The 17901-nt window shown below is 57.0% G+C and overlaps 1 protein-coding gene across 1 annotated transcript; it reads right to left on the bottom strand.

Moving 5' to 3' along the window:
• Window positions 1-3448: 3448 nt before the first annotated feature.
• LOC309677246 (LON peptidase N-terminal domain and RING finger protein 1-like) lies at window positions 3449-16670 on the bottom strand. Its single transcript, XM_082490015.1, has 12 exons — window positions 16162-16670; window positions 12389-12507; window positions 11606-11728; window positions 10720-10839; window positions 9847-9982; window positions 8970-9063; window positions 7487-7601; window positions 6730-6851; window positions 6165-6323; window positions 5108-5270; window positions 4872-5018; window positions 3449-3731 (listed from the first exon to the last, which is right to left on the bottom strand). Exons 1-12 carry the CDS (start codon window positions 16550-16552, stop codon window positions 3534-3536), a joined length of 1887 nt encoding a protein of 628 aa, XP_082346141.1. The 5' UTR covers window positions 16553-16670; the 3' UTR covers window positions 3449-3533.
• Window positions 16671-17901: the final 1231 nt, after the last annotated feature.

Here is a 17901-nt window from a genome sequence, read left to right as displayed (position 1 = left end):
CCAGTCCCAAGAGGGCAAACAAGACCTTACTGGCCGGAGTGGAGAAAGGATCTCCCAGAACAGACACTGCACACCTGGGAAAGAGGAGGTGGCCTCAAGTGACACACTGCACCGGTCCCCAGCTTCACTTCTGTGCTGATGGAGAGCTCGGGGCAGCTCAGCCCTACTCGACGTGCGGACCCAGGCCTGAGAGCGGGGCTGCTTGTGGGGCTGGAGGTGAGAAAAGCATGGCCAAGGCTCTGGCAGCGACTGATGCCGCACATCCCCTCCTCTATGCCTTCCTCCTCGCCCACACTCAGCCTCTTCCTGACATCTAGTGGGAGCAGGGCAACACGGCAAAGGCATCCAGTGCCAGCTCCAGACTCCTGGACACTCAGACACACGCTAGCTGCCCGGCCGGACACAAAGCTTGGGCTACTGGAGCCACCAAAGGGGCTGGCATCGGCCACAGCAGGCAGCTGGGCTTCACCAGGGCATGGCTGTTTTCTTGCCAGGGGTGAAATTCAAGGTATAATTCCTCATGGAGCCGATCATTAATGGCCTGGAAGAGACCCTGGAGCCTTTTTAGGGTTAGCCATCATCTCAGACCACTTGAGCTCTCTCCCTCTCTTCTACAGTTGCTCCAGATTCCCAGGCAAGGTGCAATGCAGAGCTGGGCAGAAGTTCCCTTCTTGCCCTCAGTTTTGGATGGCACGTTTGGGAGTTGGAGGAAAGAGGTGATGTGGGAGCAACAAACAGGTGAGAGCTGTCTTCACAGGACATCCCCATGCTCAAGGTTGAAGACCGTCCCCTCCCCATCCAGGGCCACCCTATCGTTTTAGAGCCCATGTGTGCCTCCCTGGATTGTCAATCGTCCCTAATGCCGGCTGCCAAAAATAAACCTGGTCCCAGCTTGCAGCCCTCTGCCCAGGGTTGCAAAGGTGGGACAGAGACAGACGCTCTCCCCAGCATTCGACTGACAGACACCCTCCAGGGTCAACCCACACTGGTCAGCATCTCTACCACCAGACTGATCTCCCAGTTCCCACCCTTCCCCACAGCCTTTAGCTGCGATGACAGGCAGGAGCTAGTCCCTCCTGCCTTGTTTCACATGCTCACTTTCTGCAAGCAAAACCACCTTATTTTTTTCCCATGTTGCCATCTACCTTTGCTGGACTGTGCTCACTGCGTATATCGAACTTGCTGTCTGAAGGCCAGGGTGTCATTTCTCCACACATCCCCAAATCCCCCTGGTGATGCCCAAGCACTTCCATCAATAAGCAGATAAAGGCTTAATACCAGCAACAAAACAACGACAACAAAAAAGGTCTTTATTTCAATGACTGGGAAGAAAATTTATTTCAAAGAGCAAAGATAGTAATACAAACCCCAAAGGCACTCCAAGCAAACCGGAGCGATTTGCACAAGTCCCTTCCTAAAGCAGCCAGGCACACGTGGCTCTGGTCCCCGGCTCTCCCCCAGCGTGGACATGGTGTGGACCCAGGCTGCTCCCCTGCATCCCCCGTGCCTCCCCCTTGCTGGAGGGACCCACAATGTCCCAGCGAGCTTCTGCGTTTGGGGAACAGGCAACTCAGGGGGTAGGCGAGGGGCTTGGGCCGGGGCAGGGAATAGGTTGTCACTATCTGAGCTCACATTGACCCCGCAGAAAAGAAAGGCACTTCTCAAACTTCAGTGGCATCCTGCCACCTGCACACACCTGCCCTGGGACTGTGAGGTGTCCCTCCGTCACCTACCCTTGCCCATCCGAATTTGACATCCTGGGGACAAAGCCCCTTGGGGGAGTCATGGCGCCCCAGAGAGCGCAGCAAAGCGGGGGAGGACATGGCTCGAAGGTAGAGGAGCAAACCCAACTTTGAGTTGTCCTCAGATGCCCTGTGCTCACTATGGTCCCTGGGGAGCAAGCTCTCCGCTCCCCCCGACTGTTGCTCTGGGGAGGCACTTTGCTGGAGAGGAAGGACAAAGACCTCTCACTCCTGGAGAGTGGGACGGGGAAAGGTGGTGGCCCTGGGTAGGGACCTCTCCGAAGCTGTGTCCAGAGCCTCTTGCCCCAGACTCAGCCCAGCAACACATGCAGGAAGGAGCACTGTAGCCCCAGCCTGATTTTCTCTCCCACGCACAGCCCATTGAGCCCCCAGATGGGGCTTGGAGCCTTTGAGAAAAGCAGGGAAAAAATTCTGGAAGTAATGTTAATCCAACGACTAAGTGGATGTCACTCCTAAAATTCAACCCAAAGCCACTGAAATTATGGATGGGAGACAAAAATCCCAAACCTTCAGGATTTCCATGGAGGAAAGCCTGGTTGTCCAGGGGGATAGTCCTTTCCCTGTGTTTAGAGACAAGCAGCAGACAGGCACTTGCTCCCCTGACACGGGGTTCACAGCCTCGGTCACTGGTCCTACCTCTCCCCGCCTCTCCAGAGGTTCAGCTCCCTTTAACTTTATTCTGTGCTCTTTTGGGGGATCCTGAACTGTTCTGGGTCCCAAGTGAAAGCATCTGGCCTCAGCTCAGATCCTGATTTTCTCCTGAGGTGGCAGAAAGTTCACAAAAAAAATCACTGAACGTGGGAAAATTGCACTAGTCAAGGGGCAGAAAGTCTCACAAAACCACTTCCAGGCTTAATTCCCTCATGCCAGAGGCTCCTTCCAGACCTCAGGTCTGACCTCGCAACCCGAACCCAGCCAGGTTCGGGAACAGCAGTCTTTGGGTGGGGGGAAAAGCACCAACGCTGCCAAATCCCCCTCACTTCCCACGGCACGTCACGCAGTGGAGCCAGCAGCCGGGGAAGCGGCTGGCAGCCTCCGGCACGGCTCCAGCCTGGGAAAGCGGCCGGCGAGCTCGGCACAGCAAACACGGCACAGCACCAAGCGGAGCGGTGGGAATGGTATGGCTGGACCTGGGCACATTCGGAGAGCAGCATCTCCTCGCCACGTGGCCATGGAGGTGGTTAGGAGCAGGACCATGAGTTTCAGATTGTTTAATTTAACCTTTCTTCTCGTTTGAATAGAAATTAAGTCAAAGTCTTAAGCGGAGGCAGAGCCATCAGCTCCTGAGGCTGGGGTAAGCCATCAGGACCTCTCTGCCTCCTGGTGTCACCTCTCCCAAGCCTCTAAATCTGCTGCACGGAGCAGGACCATGTACCAAAATCCCCTAGGTTGTCCTTCAAAACAAAAGAGCCAAAACCGAGGCGATCCTGGCACTCAGTCCTCTGCCGTAAGGAGAATCCTCCTTAGCACCGAAGCAGCTCAACAAGTGACTTTGGTTTCCGAGATGCCACCCAGCTTTCCATCCCGGTCCCCATTCCGGCGGCACGTGCCGTGTCACCGAGCAGCTCCCAGAGGCGGCATGGACGGTGTCGTGTCACTGCCGGTGCAGCACCAGCCCCACCGAGCCGGGCAGAGGGTGCCCAGCTCATTGCTGAGGTCACTTTCGGGGACGGGGAGGGAGGGGAGGCTCAAACCACGCGCAAACCCACGAAGCAACACATAAAGAAACCCAAGGGGGTGGAGGTGTCCCCTGCAGAGAGGCCGGGGGGCTCAGACGCGGCCCCGGGGGCTGCGCTCGGGCAGCGGGTGCCCGGCGGGGGGCTGCTGCAGCAGGGCGGTGAGGATGCGCTGCAGCTGGGTGAGGCGGGCACGCAGGGAGGTGGTGGAGAAGAGGTTCAGCTGGTAGGACGGGTCAAGGGGCAGGATGGAGATGAGCCACCAGCACCACGTCGGGCCGTCTGCTGAAGCCTGGAGGGGAGAGAGGGAGAGAGCCGCGCGTGAGGACCAGCAAGGTGAACGCGCGGCCTTTGGACCGCATGGCCGATGGGAAACGGTCGCTGTGGTCAGGGTAGCAATGCCCGCTTTGGCTAAGGTATTCCTCTGAACGGCCCTTTTGTCTGTTCAAGCTCAAAACTGCTGGATAAACTAATTCAATTTCCAGACAGGCATTCCCCAAGGAGTCTGCAGACAGAGATGTAACCGGGAAAAAGTCTATACTAAAGAGACAAAGAAATATCTTGTGCGTTTCCTTGTTTAAGGCAATGCTTTTTGTAAACACGGGCCAAATCCTGCAAAGTCGGTGTCTTTTGGGGCATTTGCCTTGTCATCACTCAAAGAGGCGAAGTGCAGGCCAGGCAGGCACAACTGCTGGGCAGCGCTTTTGTAAAGCGGCTTTTTTTAAAAACTTGAGCCAAACTAAGAGGGAAATACTCAATTCAGCCAAAGGAGGGTGAATCGTTTTGGAATTCTGAGCGCAGCCTTGATGCAACTGCTGGCCAGGACAACCTTAGCCTGGGACAAGCCAGCAAGAGCATATTTGTGATGATCCAGACAGGAAACGCTTTCTTAAAGGAGTGAAAACTAAATTTGGAGATTTTTTTTTTTTTTCCTCCAAAATCTGAATTTGTCAGAGCAATTTAGTAAGCAAACTGGATCCTGCCCTCTTCGCTCCTCTCCTCTGTCCAGCCACGGCTGTCTCAAAGGAACACAATGAGAAAGCAGACCTCAGACTCGCTGAGCTGTGGGGTTCATTTCTTTTGCCTATTTGTGTTTTTTCCTTTCCCAAGTGTTTTCAAACCCAGAGCGTTCAGTTTCTCAGCTGTCATTTAGGAAGACTTCAGGAAAACTTTTAAAACTCAGTGCTTAGTTTCCAAGAACAGTTTAAAACCATACAGAAATATTAAACAGTTCTAAGAAATAAGCTCTACCATCTCTCTGAGTGAGAGATGCTGTAACTGGTAACGGGAGTGAAAAACGGGGTTTGTTTTGTTCATCCTGGGGGAGAGGAGCCGAGCAGGGAAGCCGGGTGGTCAGGGCAGGAACGGCGCTGCTTCAGAGGCTCTCTTGGTACCCGCCCTGTTTAGAGCATCCCTTCCCTCAGGATGTTACCTGGATGTCCTCTTCCTTCTCCGGCAGCGGTCCATGCTGCATCAAAATGTGCCTGGAGGCAAGGTCTCTGTGCTCGCAGAACCGCTGAGCCAAGCGGTAGGTGTTTTCGTGTAGGCACTGCAGCTCCTGCAGCTCCTCCCCGGCCACCTGCGTGGAGGGAAGAGCAACGCAGAAGGTGTCCATGGGGAGTCTCTGTCCCACCGCAGAGGGGGCTTTCGCCCTGGCCCTGCCCTCACCTTCTTGTCCTCCAGGTACTCGATGTCGGCAGTATTGTAGCCGTCCCTGTGCCCCCGGCTCAGCACCCGGAACCGCCGCCTGCCGATGGTGTCCACCAAGGACCTCCCGTCCGCCAGCAGCTCGATCTGCCGGATCTCCAACATGCAGCCATAGTCAGCAAAACTGGAAGGAGCCAGGGAGAGAAAAGGGGGGCTGAGCTGGGATACCAGCGGTGAGAGAGCTGCTTCTCCTGAAGGCGCCGCCTCCAAAGGAGGAAAAGGCCTATGAACAAGTTGGCTGGGAGGGGGAAAATTCAGAGGTTCACTCAACCCTGTTGCATTACCACTTGCTGCTAAGAGGGCAGGGCATAGCGAGCACACTGCCCGCACTCCTTTGAATTTGCCATATACCAAAATGACTTAGGTCCTCATACTGCCCTGACGTCCAGTGGTCCTGAAGACTCCATCCCTTGCAGAGACATCCTCCCAAAGCCCATAAAATGTTGTTTATCTCATTTCACTTGAACAGGACTGGAGCACAGGGAGGATATGTCATGTACTTGGGTAAGGAGCCTGGAGACTGAGCTCACCTGAGATCTGGAGGTGCCACCAGGAACATAAGCATGGCCACGCTGTACCAAACAAAAACCCATTTAGCCCAGTGTCCTCTTGCAGCTTGTTAAGGACAGAGTATGAAAAATATGGCAATTTTAAAGTGCTCGCTAAGAGGAGCTGGAGGACACAACCAGGGGAACCATTCAGCTCAGAGACGTCCTGAGCCAGAAGCTGTTCCCAGACCATCGTATTCAACAGCCATTGCTGGCTCTGCCCAGCTCCAGCACTGGCCCCATTCCTTGCCTGGCTGGTGGTGATGCCAGGAGGCAGCAAGATCCCATTTCACTCTGCTGCGTGGGGAACGCACCACCTCTCTGCTGATTTTATCTGCGGGGTGCAGTGGGGTAGGAAATGGCACCTGGTCCCTTCTCTCTGAACCATTTGGGATTTGAGACAGTGGGGCTGGGGCAGAGAGGTGCAAATAAGCTGGGGCAGAGGGAAGCCACCTTCCCCAGGAGCTCACCTTTTCCCATTCTCATATATACACATGCCGAACCTCCTCGTGCCAGTCTCCTGGCACCGCCGGATCATGAGGCGGTAGCGAGGCTCAAAGACGTGCAGAGGGCAGGCGATGCCTGGGAAGGACATCGTGCATACGAAGATGGGGATGTTCTTGGTCAGGCTGAGGGACAGGAGGAGAGACCACTATGAAACCTCCCAGAGTAAATCCCATCCCAAGGGCTCTTCTTCACCTGCTCCCCCAAACCAGATGTGTCCTTTACCCCAAGAAGTGATGCTCCAGCACAGAGCAACATCAAAGCTTCCACTTGGCTCACCAAGAGCCCAAGGACAGATGTTACCCAGAAAACATGTCTTTGCAGAGATGTCCCCTCATCCCCAGGTGCCCCATGGGGCATGTCCGCATCCACCCGGCACTGCTGTAACGTGGTCCTAAAAGTGGGACACACACTTTTAGCAGAACCAAGCCAGAGCAACGATATGTGGTGTGGACAGCCCCCTCGCAGCCCCTCCCAGCCCCCCCCCCCCCCCCCACGCACGCACACACACTGGAGCGGGTCCCCGCGTACTTGGAGAGCTCTGCCATCTCAGCCCGGTGCAGCTCCCGGCGCTCGGCCAGCTGTGCGGGGAAGGTGGCCAGCATGATGTCCTGCAGCAGCACGGTGGGGCTGTAGCTTCCAGCTTTCAGGTACTAAAAGAAATTAGACCCAGAAATAGGTTGGAGAAGAGCAGGGGGGGTGAGCCCTGGGGCCCTGCCAGGCTCTGAATCACGCTCACTTTTACGGGAGCTGAGGGTAAATTTAGATCAGAGGAAGTCAGGGATAAAACCTATCGGGGGATGTCGAGCCATCTAGCAGGATGGGATGTCAGCTCCACCGAGACCTCCAGACACGACTCGGACCCAGGGCCCATCCAATGCAGCGTCCTGTCTCTGACAGTGATGCAGTCCTTGTATGACAACCTAATTTCCCTGACGGTCTCATCCGAATCCCTTTTCATTAAAGATTAAATCAAATCTCCAGGCTAGCAGGTTTTCCATCCATTTCCATTTTTTAAAGTAATTAGCATTCGCTTCTTTCTCTCTCTCTCTCAGTCCTGTTTACAATCTCACTAAATCACTGTGGCATCTTGTGGAAATGAATCTCTTGGTCTTAATTATCAACTGTCTGGTCATTCCCACGTGAGTGGAGCTGACACCGCCACGCTAGGGAGCTGCTAACGTAAGAGCACTGCACCTTCCCACCCCAGACTCGGGCACGCTGCCGGCAGCCGGAGCCGGTGCCCAGCTCTCCCTCGGGCTCCATCCCACGGGACACATGCCCTCACCTCTCTCAGGCTCTGTTTGCAGAGGGGACAGTTGGGCCGGTGGTCCAGGCAGCGTTCGAGGCACTCCTTGCAGAAGGTGTGCCCGCACGGCGTCGTCACCGGCTCAAAGAACATCCTGCAAAGGGACCAAAGTTAATGGACTGTGGAGAGCAACGTGAGGCAAGGAGCGCAGGTAAGCCCAGCGGAGAGACCTCACAGAGCTGGGTGCCCTCAAAGCTGTCGTTCCGCAAGCCTGGCTCAGCACCCCGCTTTGGAAACCCCGGCTGGCCTCAGGCCCACAGTGCGGGGGTCCCACTAAGCGCTCAGGGACTTGCAGAGGTCCAGGCTGGTGCTGCAAGGGTCGAGCAGGTCAGGGTGGGCAAAGCTTCTGGCTATCCCCAGCCTTGTACCTGCACCTTCCTTGTATCACCTTGCTGAGAGCAAGAGCTTTGGCTTCCAGCAGGTGCAAGGCATTTCCCATGTCCTCTCCTACTATTTCAAGGGAAATCTGTTGCCTTCACCAGCCTTCTGCACTGAAGGCAGTGATGCTGAAGGGATGCAATGCCATGGAAAGCTATCTCACACTGCGTCTTCCAAGCCCTGGTAGCCCACAGCTCTGAAACTCACCTTCACTAAAGCTGCATTGGCTAAGCTTTGCTCATAACTCCTGTTAATTAAGCGTAAAAGTTCTTAACTGGCTTATTCCTTTGATTAGAAGTCTGGGCTCAGACTGTTGGCCTTGCACAATGACACAAGGTGAGAACTGTCCCAGGCCTGAGCACTGCTTGCCATCCCTGTGGGGACCCTGCGGACCTCATCAGTATGCACCTCTCTCCCCGCTGTGTCATTCTCCTGTGCCATGCCCAGACCCGGACAAAGCCACCGCACAGGAGACCTCGACCATCTGGCACATGCGGCGGTGCAGCACCCAGCGCTCTGCCAGCAGCCGGTTCCACAACTGCCCGAGGTCCCAAGACACACCAGAAATAACAGCCTGGTTTCAGCGTGTCCTGTGGCAGCACCCAGCCCTTCCCGGGCCCTGAGTCAGCAGACGGACACAGGCTCTACCCTGTCCCCTTTTCCACCTCCAGCAGGCACACAGCTCGGAAATGCTCCCCTCTGGGTTTGCAATGTCCCCATCAGGGATGGTGTTTACCTGGGGCAATACTTTCCTGTTCCAGCCCGTGGTTACAAAGGGCAAACACCGCTTTCAGTCTTTGACCCTGCTGAACATCCCCACCTCCACACCGATGTCCCAAGCAATACAGACCCAACGATGCTGTGGCCTGAGACAGGGCGATCTCAGCTCTTACAGCCTGGCAGGGCAAAGCACGCCCCTGTCTTCCTCTCTTATCTCTTATCTCTTATCTCTACCGAAACCTCCGTCTCAGCAGTACTGGGGACTGAGTTTGCTATTAAGATGTGAAGAAAGATCCACACCAGGAAAGACAACCCAGCAGGTGCTAACTCTTCATCCCAAAAGCTCTCCCGCCGGAGAACTCACCGTATGCAGAGGGAGCACTCCAAGTCAGCCACACTCAGCAGCTCCCCGAGGCACAGCTGGGTGCACTTTGCTGCTGCTGTTTCCTCTCCATTATCTACTGGCAAAAGAGAAGGAAAGAGAAGACGACCCCCCCGTTTCAATACTGAAAATTAATCTTGGCTTTCGGACCTTGTTCTGAGGTGTAAGTAGTTAACTGCTACACAAAGTGTCTTAAAAGTTAAAACCAAAACCGCTAGGAAATGTGACATAAACCCCTCTATTAATCCATGTTCATCCACAGCTTTTACATCGGTGGGTCTCACGGTGCTCGGCAGAGAAAGGTGGTATCCCCCTGCCTCCTTCTGCAGGCAGGGAAACTGAGGCACTGGGAGATGAAGCGACCTAAGAAGCTCCCAGATGGAGGTCTCTGGAGACCAGCCGTGAGGCATCACCACTGCTTTATGCAAACCCACATACACGAAAGCCATCTGACTGGACACTGATGGCAAGTTAATGCCAATGGAGGTGCCGCTCCCCACAACGCATGACACGCTGCGTGCATCGCAAGGGAATTTCACTTGCGATCTATGGGAAACAAAGGAAGCCTCTCCCTGGCTCCACACAGGAAACAAGGAATGCCTGGCTTTAGCAAGAACTTTTCACCAAGTGAGACCCAAAGGTTCGGTGCACATTCACCAGCTCAATGCAGGAAGATCCGATCCTCCTCACATACATGAGAAGCAGCAAATGTGCTGGCCAGAGCTGTCCCATCGGTGCCACTGGGATGTCCGCTCGCTGAGCTGGCACACAACGCCAGCCCTAAGTTTTCAGTGCCAAAACAGATTTGAAACAAGTATTGCGCACGAGATGAGGTTTTGGTACCTTTGATGACACTCACCTACCCACTGCCGGTCCTGCCTCTCTGACGAGGTCACCGGTTCCTGCCGTCGCCCCGGCTGGGAAAGGGTGGCTGTCCCCTGGCTGTGCTCAGACCCAGCGTCCCCTCTGCCATCCGCCGGCTCTCCCTCCCGATCCTAGACACAGCAAAGATGGAATTGAGCCCAAAACCTCTTCTCCCTTTGAAGACACTGCCCCATCCACCCCACCGAGCCCGATGTCACTGGGGGTTTTGCTGGTGTGTTGCTGCATGGTGACATCTGGCATCCGAGGGACAGCGGGGGAGTGTGGCCTTCAGACATCCCTGCGCATCTCATGGTCAAAACATGGGTTTAGTCTGTCCAGATGTACCACGTGGTATTTGGGTGCACCTGAGCACATTTTCTCTGATTTCCCCCTCTCCCCAAACCTGCCAAATTCTACAGAAGGCAAAGAGCAAAAGATGAGCTTTCTTTAATCACTGTAATGGTCTGAACTGTTCCCAAATGTGGGATTTGGATGAAAAAAAAATACATTAAAGCTGACATTTTCTTTATTTTCTGAATGTAATGTGACTTGGATGTTTTAAACACTATGAGAGTCTAAAATCTTATCAGAAGTATTGCAGAATAAAACTGGGAGAGGGATGGAGACAGAAAGAGCCTCCTCTCCTTTCCCAGTCCCCACAGCATCAGCTCCGATGGTGTCTTTGCTCTCCCACCCTCTGCTACCTGCAGCTTCTCACCTCAGCACGCAACCACATGCACACAGCTATGGTCCTGCACAGCCTCCCCTTATCACACTTCCATTCCCAGCATTGGAAAACCCCAATTTGGGATGTCCCAGGGGGACAGGAAGTCCCATTGCAGTCTCAGATGGTTGCAGGCTCTCTTACCTGAGCTTCTGGGGAGGAGGATGGGAGTGCATCCACCTGGGCACCAGTCGAGCCCCGGTGAGCACCGCCTGGGCGTGCAGCAGCCGTGCGTGGCCGTGGAGCATCCTCTCGCATGAGGATCTGCAAGGAGAAAGCAGGGCTCAGGGGGTGCTGGGAGAAGGAAGCAGGGATGTGGGTGGGTTGCCAGGCTCCCTCTTTCCCCAAAGCAGCCTCCTGCCCCCCACAGGGCATGTCAGGGTCATTTGTTTCAGCGCTGGCTGAGCTCTCTGTCAAACACCTGCCTTAGTATTGCATGAGGAAGGAAGCACCATGCGGCAGCGAACAAAATGGTGTATTTTCAGGGCCGAGACTCATGTTCTCCATCACTCACCAAGAGGAGGAAGGGAGTGAGCTGTGCAGGGTACAAGGCCATTCCCTATTCCCCTGACCTTTCCCTCCTGGAGGGCAAGTGCCCACTCACGACATGAAGTCCCCGTGCCGGGGATACTGCCGGAGGGCCCACCAGTGATGGCGATTTTGCAACACAGGTGGGTGCTGGCCTGAAGTCATCTGCAGAAGAGACATTGGCTCTCCAGTGGCAGCTTTTGGCTGGCTGCTTTGCCTTGGGTGACTACTGATGCTGCCTCAAAGCCCACCTCATGCCATTGCAGTATTAAACCCTGCAAAACCTGAGACCCGAAGATACAGACTGAGGAAGGGGAGTTTTCTTCACAGGTGAAACTGCATCAGAGTGATGGGAAGGCTACTGGACCAGGACCCAACTTCCCTTGATCCCAACGCTGGCCAGAACAGCACGACCACGATGGACATGAGTCCTCCAGAGGACAAGGGAATCTCCCTGTGTGATGCGAGGGCACAGGACCCTGCCACGGTATGGCCCACGCACCTTCTCCATCTCTCTCCGAGCGGGGTGGAAATGGGGATTGAGTGTCAGGCAGTGCTCCCACGCCAGCAGGGCTTCAGCTCTCTGTCCCATCTCCAGAAGCACCTTCCCTTTCCTGAAGAAGCCCTGCAGAGCAGAAAAACCTGCAGTGATACGAGACAGTAACCAGCCGAGCACATGCCCCTTCAGCTCCCATGCAAGCTCCAAGGGAATCTCCCTCCAGCCTCCCACCTGCTCCCATCCCAGGCCAAAGCACCCGGACACGTCGCTGCTCCTATGCTCAGATGTCTGAAAAGGACAGGTCCAGCTGCAGGCAGGTACCCGTAAAACAGGAGTCTCCCAAAATGCAGAAGTTGCAAAAGCCAAGCAACCAAACCCTACGGAGACCTAGAGACGGAGTCAAGGGCTTCTGCCTTTGAAGCCACAAAACTATTGCCAACGAGCGCTTCACAAATCAGCAAGCAAGCTCCCAGGGCTGATTTCTCCAAGGGCAGCTCAGCCTCCAGGCAACCCTTCCCCGAAACCCCCGCTGCGATCCTGCGCCCCGGCACAGCTACACGTCCTCCCTGCCTGCACAGGAGGAAAGAGGGACGCGGTGCAGGACCTCTCCCGTTAGCGCAACGCAGCACTTGCAGCCTGGATTTGCAACTTAATGGGTTTCGCGAGTGTATTTCTGAGCAGGATGAATCCAATGGCTTAGAGAATTCAGGAAAGGGAGAAACTGCTCCCGTACAGTAATATTTGGTTCCAAGCGCAGCCGGCCGATGGGGTGTCCCCTCTGCTCACCTCGTGATCTCCAGGCTCAGCCCTGCACAAAGCGTCCAGGTCCTCCAGTGCCCGCGGGTGCTGCCCCAGCACCATGAACACCTCTGCCCGGCACAGCCGCAGGGAGATGGCGTCCGGGGCTGGAAAGAGAAATGTCGTCACTCGTGTGATAAGTCCGTCTGCGGTGAGGCAGAGGGGCTGGATGAGGCCGAGAAGATGCCACCGCAGTGGCACAGCCCCTGCGCCGCTGCCTCGCACTGAGCACAGCCAGCTCCCGCGCGCCTCTTCGGCAGGAGTCACCAGCTTCATAAGTCTCAGCAAGGGAGTTATTTCCCCTAAATATCTACTTTTAAACTTTTTGAGGCTCTTTCCTTCACTTTTCCCTATCTCTTCCAAACACCCTCAGCTAAGGGGCCCCACTGCTGCCTTTGTGCTCAGCCATACTGGGATCTGGGTCCTCATCCACCCTTTTGGGATGCAGCAAAAAGGCTGTACCATACACGTAGTCCCTACAGAGCCTGTTGCCACAGGAGGCTCTGCAATGTGATTCATCCACCAGAGCCACAATAACACATTACCAAACGAGCCTGCAGATGCAGAGACCTGCGATCCCAAAATGCCGGGGAGCCTCCCAGACCCGCCTGGCTGTCCCTGCTCTCCAGGGGCAGAGGGGAAACCAGGGGGGTGCAAGGATCTGCCCCCACCACATGACTCAGGGTTTCCAAGTATGAGAAAAGGCTGAGATTTCCCAAAAAGGAGGAAAGGAACTGAGCATCCAGTTCCTCGTCAGTGAGATGTCACTGATGGGATCTCAGTGGTGGGGGGTGGGGGCACAGCTCCCGCAGGTGCTGGTGGCCATGACATCCCAAGTGTCATGGTGCTGGGCACCCTGCATGCTCCTAAATAACAGGTAGGGAGACCCTCTTCTCTCCTGCTTCAGGGAAACCCCATAAAGACCTTCCTTTTTACCAGCACTGCCAGCAGGGGAATCGGGGTGGGGGATGTCGGGGAGTATGAGCGAGCAGCACCCCAAAAGCCTAAATAGTGCGCGTCATGGAGTAACCAGGTGTGGTTATGTTTGTGAGTTTGAACCATGGAGGATTCCCAGACCCACCCCGTTATATCACAGCTTCCCGTGGAGGTGACCTACATCCATCGCACTGCGGGTTTTCCAGTTAAGCCAACGGGTCCATGCGCCCAGCCCCGTGTCACAGAATCATACCGTCACCACCAGTAGGATGCTGGCTCCGAGGCCAAACCTGCATCATAAATTAGGCACCATTTGCAGGCACTGGTGCTGCATTTACTGTGCGGGCAGCACCCCTGAAGGACCAGCAGCTCCTGCTGGGGCGAGCTGTGTCCAGGGGACCGGGCAGCGGCCGACCGGCGATCATCGGGAGACATCAGTGCTGATGATGTGACCTGCACTCCCGACCCCAGCAGCCTCTCCTCCTGCCCCAGTTCAAACACGGTGCTGATGCAGCTCTGCCAGCAAACTGCAGGTCCGGACGAGCAGCCCCGTGACAGCAGGGTGCAAGAAGCCAGCGTCTGCCCACAACCCTGCCGGCCTCCGCTGCCACCATGCCCAGGCGCCCCATCACGTCTTATCACAGAGGAGGAAGCTCTGCCACAGCTATCATCGCCTCCTTTTGTCCCCAAGCCCGGCGCAGAGCACAGGCAGACCTTGCTCCCTGCCTGAGGCTCAAGGTGCCACCGCCACCCAGAGAGCAGCAGAGATCCTGGACCCAACCGCTCTCGCACCAAGGCTGAGCTGGCCACGCTGAGCTGTGCGGCACAGCAACACCTGATCCCTTGGAGCTTATTTTCATTGATAACGTTAGCCTGCGCCTTAGCGCTCAAGTCAGGAAATGTGGGAACTTGCTGCTGGGTACCCTGTCCCGCAAGCACACATCCAGTGACGAAATATTCCAGCCCCTAACAACAGGCAGAGATGAACAAATGGGTACAAAGTCCATAGGTTTATTTTCCCAGTGGGCAAACCCATTCGAACATTCGCACAGCCCGGCAATAAAGCGACAGATTTGGTACAAACACAACGTGTAAAATGGGGCTATGAATTCTGCCTTTCTCTTCTGCTGCAGCTATTTTTGATCTATGATATCATTAGACATTAGGGACGTAAGCCAGCTGGCGGCCCCGGCAGCTGATGAGTGACTGATAGCGCTCCCCAGCCTCCCAGCTCCAGGCACGTTGGGAGGCCTCCCGTGTTACGCGTTACAGTACTTTTTTTTGTTCTCTTAGAAAAACAGAAGATAAAAAGTTGACAATTTATTTTCTCCCAAGTGAAGAGCACTGCTGTGCGGGCTGCACTGAGTGAAGCACTGCAAACCAGCCCATCGTGCAACGCTGAACCACAAAAAACACCCATACTTGTGGGCTGGACATATTATCAGTTGTTACGTTTGAAAGCAAAGGGGAGCCTGTAAGAAGTTGTGCAGCCTAAAAGCAGTGTGCAGGAGTTGGAAAACACGTCCCGAAAGCACCACCCACATGGCTGAGCCCGAGCAGCACCAGCAAGCGCAGGTTTACAGGAGCTGTGGCTGCGATTGCAATTTCCTCGTTGCCTTAAGCCAGATTTCCCCTGTCCTTCAGGGAATGGTGCGTGCAGGGAAGACCGAGCACAGAGCTTGAAACGTTTCCTCTTTATACTCACCGAGGCTTTTTAAAAAGAGATATATAATTGTACACCCCAATCAGATAATCTGGCAATAAGGCAAACTGTACTACAGGACCATGCACGTGCATTTGCGCTGGAGGACGGGTGTGCGGGGTATGAGACGGCCGCCTCGGGTGGTTGCATAAAGGGACCTGCTGCCAACGCCAGGATCGGCCGGCCCACTCAGCCCTTTGGTTCCAGTCATACCCTGAACCTCTGGCACTTGTCTTGCAGCGGGCGATGAATAAGTGTCTGCGCCGCGGGAGGAGAGCTGACTGCTGTCATAGAAACGCCGGTGGAGAAAGGACCTTCTGCCTCCACGTCCCAACCCCCTGCTCCAGACGCCTTGTATAACCCCTTTTATTTAAGCATTACTTTCCAAGAAATCCACTTACAGCCAGACATTAAAGCAGATCAACCCCCCCCCCCGGGCCCGATCCTGACCCTGCAAGGCAAATGTCTTGCCAGAGTCGGTCGCAGAAGGGGGCCGGGGGGGGCACCCTGCACCATGGGGCTGGGGCAGGAGCTCAGCCAAGACTGTGTCCTTGCCAGGCTCTGGGGGCAAGGACGTGTCTGTCCCTGGACTGGAAAAGTCCCAGTCACTTTACATAATGGCCACCCCCCCAGACAGAGCTCTTCCTCTGACGCTAAAATATTGCCGGGTGGCAAGATGCAAGAAGCTGTTGGCTGCTTTTTCCTCTCCGGCTGCTTGCTAACGCCAGAAGCATGTGGCCGATGGGACATGGGCTGTGCACCCTGCCCTGCCCGCATCCCGGGACCCCAGGATGAGCAGTGGGGCTTGTCTTGCCACCCTCTCTCCTCTCGTCACTCTGAGGCACTTGCGGACATGGGAGAAATTCCCAGCAGCTGGCTCCCCCCTCCCCATCCCCACCAGCCCTGCCTTTCCAACACTCCCAGCTTCCCGGGTCTCCCAGCTCCGGACTCTCCAAGCTCGGAGGGCACTGCGGTGCTGGGACAAAGTGACCCACTTTGGTACCCGCTCGCTCCAGAGGCACGGCCGGCACATCCCCATCTCGGCTGTAGGGTTGGCCCCTCGCACCCACCATCCGCAACCCCCAACCCGCCCCGCCAGCCCCTCGGGCCCGGTGGTGCTTACCCAGCTCGACCCCTTTCTGAGCCATCCTCAGTGCTTCCCGCGCGTCCCCACGGGTGAGACGGTCCCGGACGCGGGTCACCAGCCAGTCCACCCGGGTCTCCCGCTCCACGCATTTCTCCAGGAGGCCACAAAGCACCACGTTGCACCTCGCAGCCCCGACGCCCAACAGCTTCAGCCTCTCCTGGCAGAGGGGGCAGCGGGAGGGCACGGCCCCCCCGAGGCACGGCTTGCAGAAAGAGTGACCGCACGACACGGTCACCGGCTGCCAGAGGAGGAGGAGGCAGGAGGGGCAGCGCAGCATGTCCAAGCCCCCGCTCCCGGCGCCGAGGGGCTGCCGGGCGGGGCTCCCCCCGCGGGGTGGGGGGGACGGGCTCGGGGGGCCGCGGCTCATGGCAGCGGTTGCAGCCGAGGAGGGGGAGCTGCCCTTAGGGCCGGCAGTGCCCGCACACCCCGGCGGCCGGCGGGGCCCCGCGCATTGCCCCGCTCCGCTCCGCCCGCCTCAGCCCATCCTCCCCGCCGCTCCCGGCACGGCGGAGGCCCGCGGCTCCCGGCCACGGTGCGTCCCGTCCCGTCCCGTCGGGGCAGGACGCCCCCCCGCCCCGCTCCGAGCCGAACCGGCGGGGGCACGCCGGTGGCGGAGCTACCGGGACCGCCATTGGCTGCCGCCGCCGCCGCGCCGCGCCGCCCCGCCCCGCCCCGGCCGCGTTTCGTAACGGAGCCGGTGGTACCGGGGGCGCCGCGGAGCAGGGGTGGTACCGGGCGAGCAGCGCGCGGGATGGGGGGGGGGGGAGAGGGGGGTGTACCCCGGTGTGAGGTCGGGTACGGGCTGCTGAGCAGCGCCCCCGGGGTGTTGGGGGGGGGCTCCGGTGCCGATCCCCTCGGAACCGGGACGCGGGAGTGTTGGGGGGCTGCGGAGCAGCCGAGGTGCGGGTGGGGACAAGTCGGGACACTCGAGTGTGAAGCCCCGTGCGGGGGGTGCTGGAGAGCTCTTCGGACCAGCTGGGGTCCCCGGGGGGCGGGGGGGAAGCGGGGAAACTGGGGCACTCTGAAGCAGGACCAGGGTGCCAAAGTGCTGGGGGGTGATTTGGGGTGCCCCAGAGTAGGGCACTTCGGAGCCAGCCCGTGGCGCAGGCTGCCTGGGGTATGTGGGGTGCTGTGGAACAAGTTGGGGGGGGGGGGGGCACAGGGTGCTCTGGAATGGAGCCAGGAGGGCAGGCTGCTCCGGAGTGGATGGGGCACAGGATGCTCATGGTGTTTGGGGTACCCAGGAGCAGCCCACGGTGCAGCATGCCTGAGCTAGCTGAAGCTCTCCAGAGCGGGACTGGGGTGCAGGGTGTTGTGGTGCCCCAGAGCAGCCGGGGGCTGGTGAGGCTGGGGCACACCAGAGGCCCCTTTGCAGACCCCCACCACACAGACCTGTCAAGGCAGGGTGTTTTGGGGGAAAGGGGTGTCCCTCCCAGATGCTTTGCTTATCTAGAACTGAACTAGTTCAGACCCTGTTTGGGGAAGGTCTCCTTCCCACTCATGGACACCCAGGATGGGCTCTGTGTCCCAAGGGAGATGCATTCCCCCCACCATGCAGCCATACAGCAAGGAGCCAGCAGCTCTTGCATAGCAGGTGCTGGGAAAAACAGCTGGAATCTGGTGACTCCGGAGCTTAGTAGATCAGACTTTAAATAAGGATGATGCACATTCCCCCAGGGCTCTTTTGTGTGTCCCCAAAACTAAGCTGAACCCATG

The sequence above is a fragment of the Vanellus vanellus genome, assembly GCF_965231255.1.
Source record: "Vanellus vanellus genome assembly, chromosome: 13".
In the NCBI taxonomy this organism is placed as follows: domain Eukaryota; kingdom Metazoa; phylum Chordata; class Aves; order Charadriiformes; family Charadriidae; genus Vanellus; species Vanellus vanellus.
The sequence above is the reverse complement of the archived record's forward strand: the minus strand, read 5'-3'. Positions and strand labels throughout refer to the sequence as shown.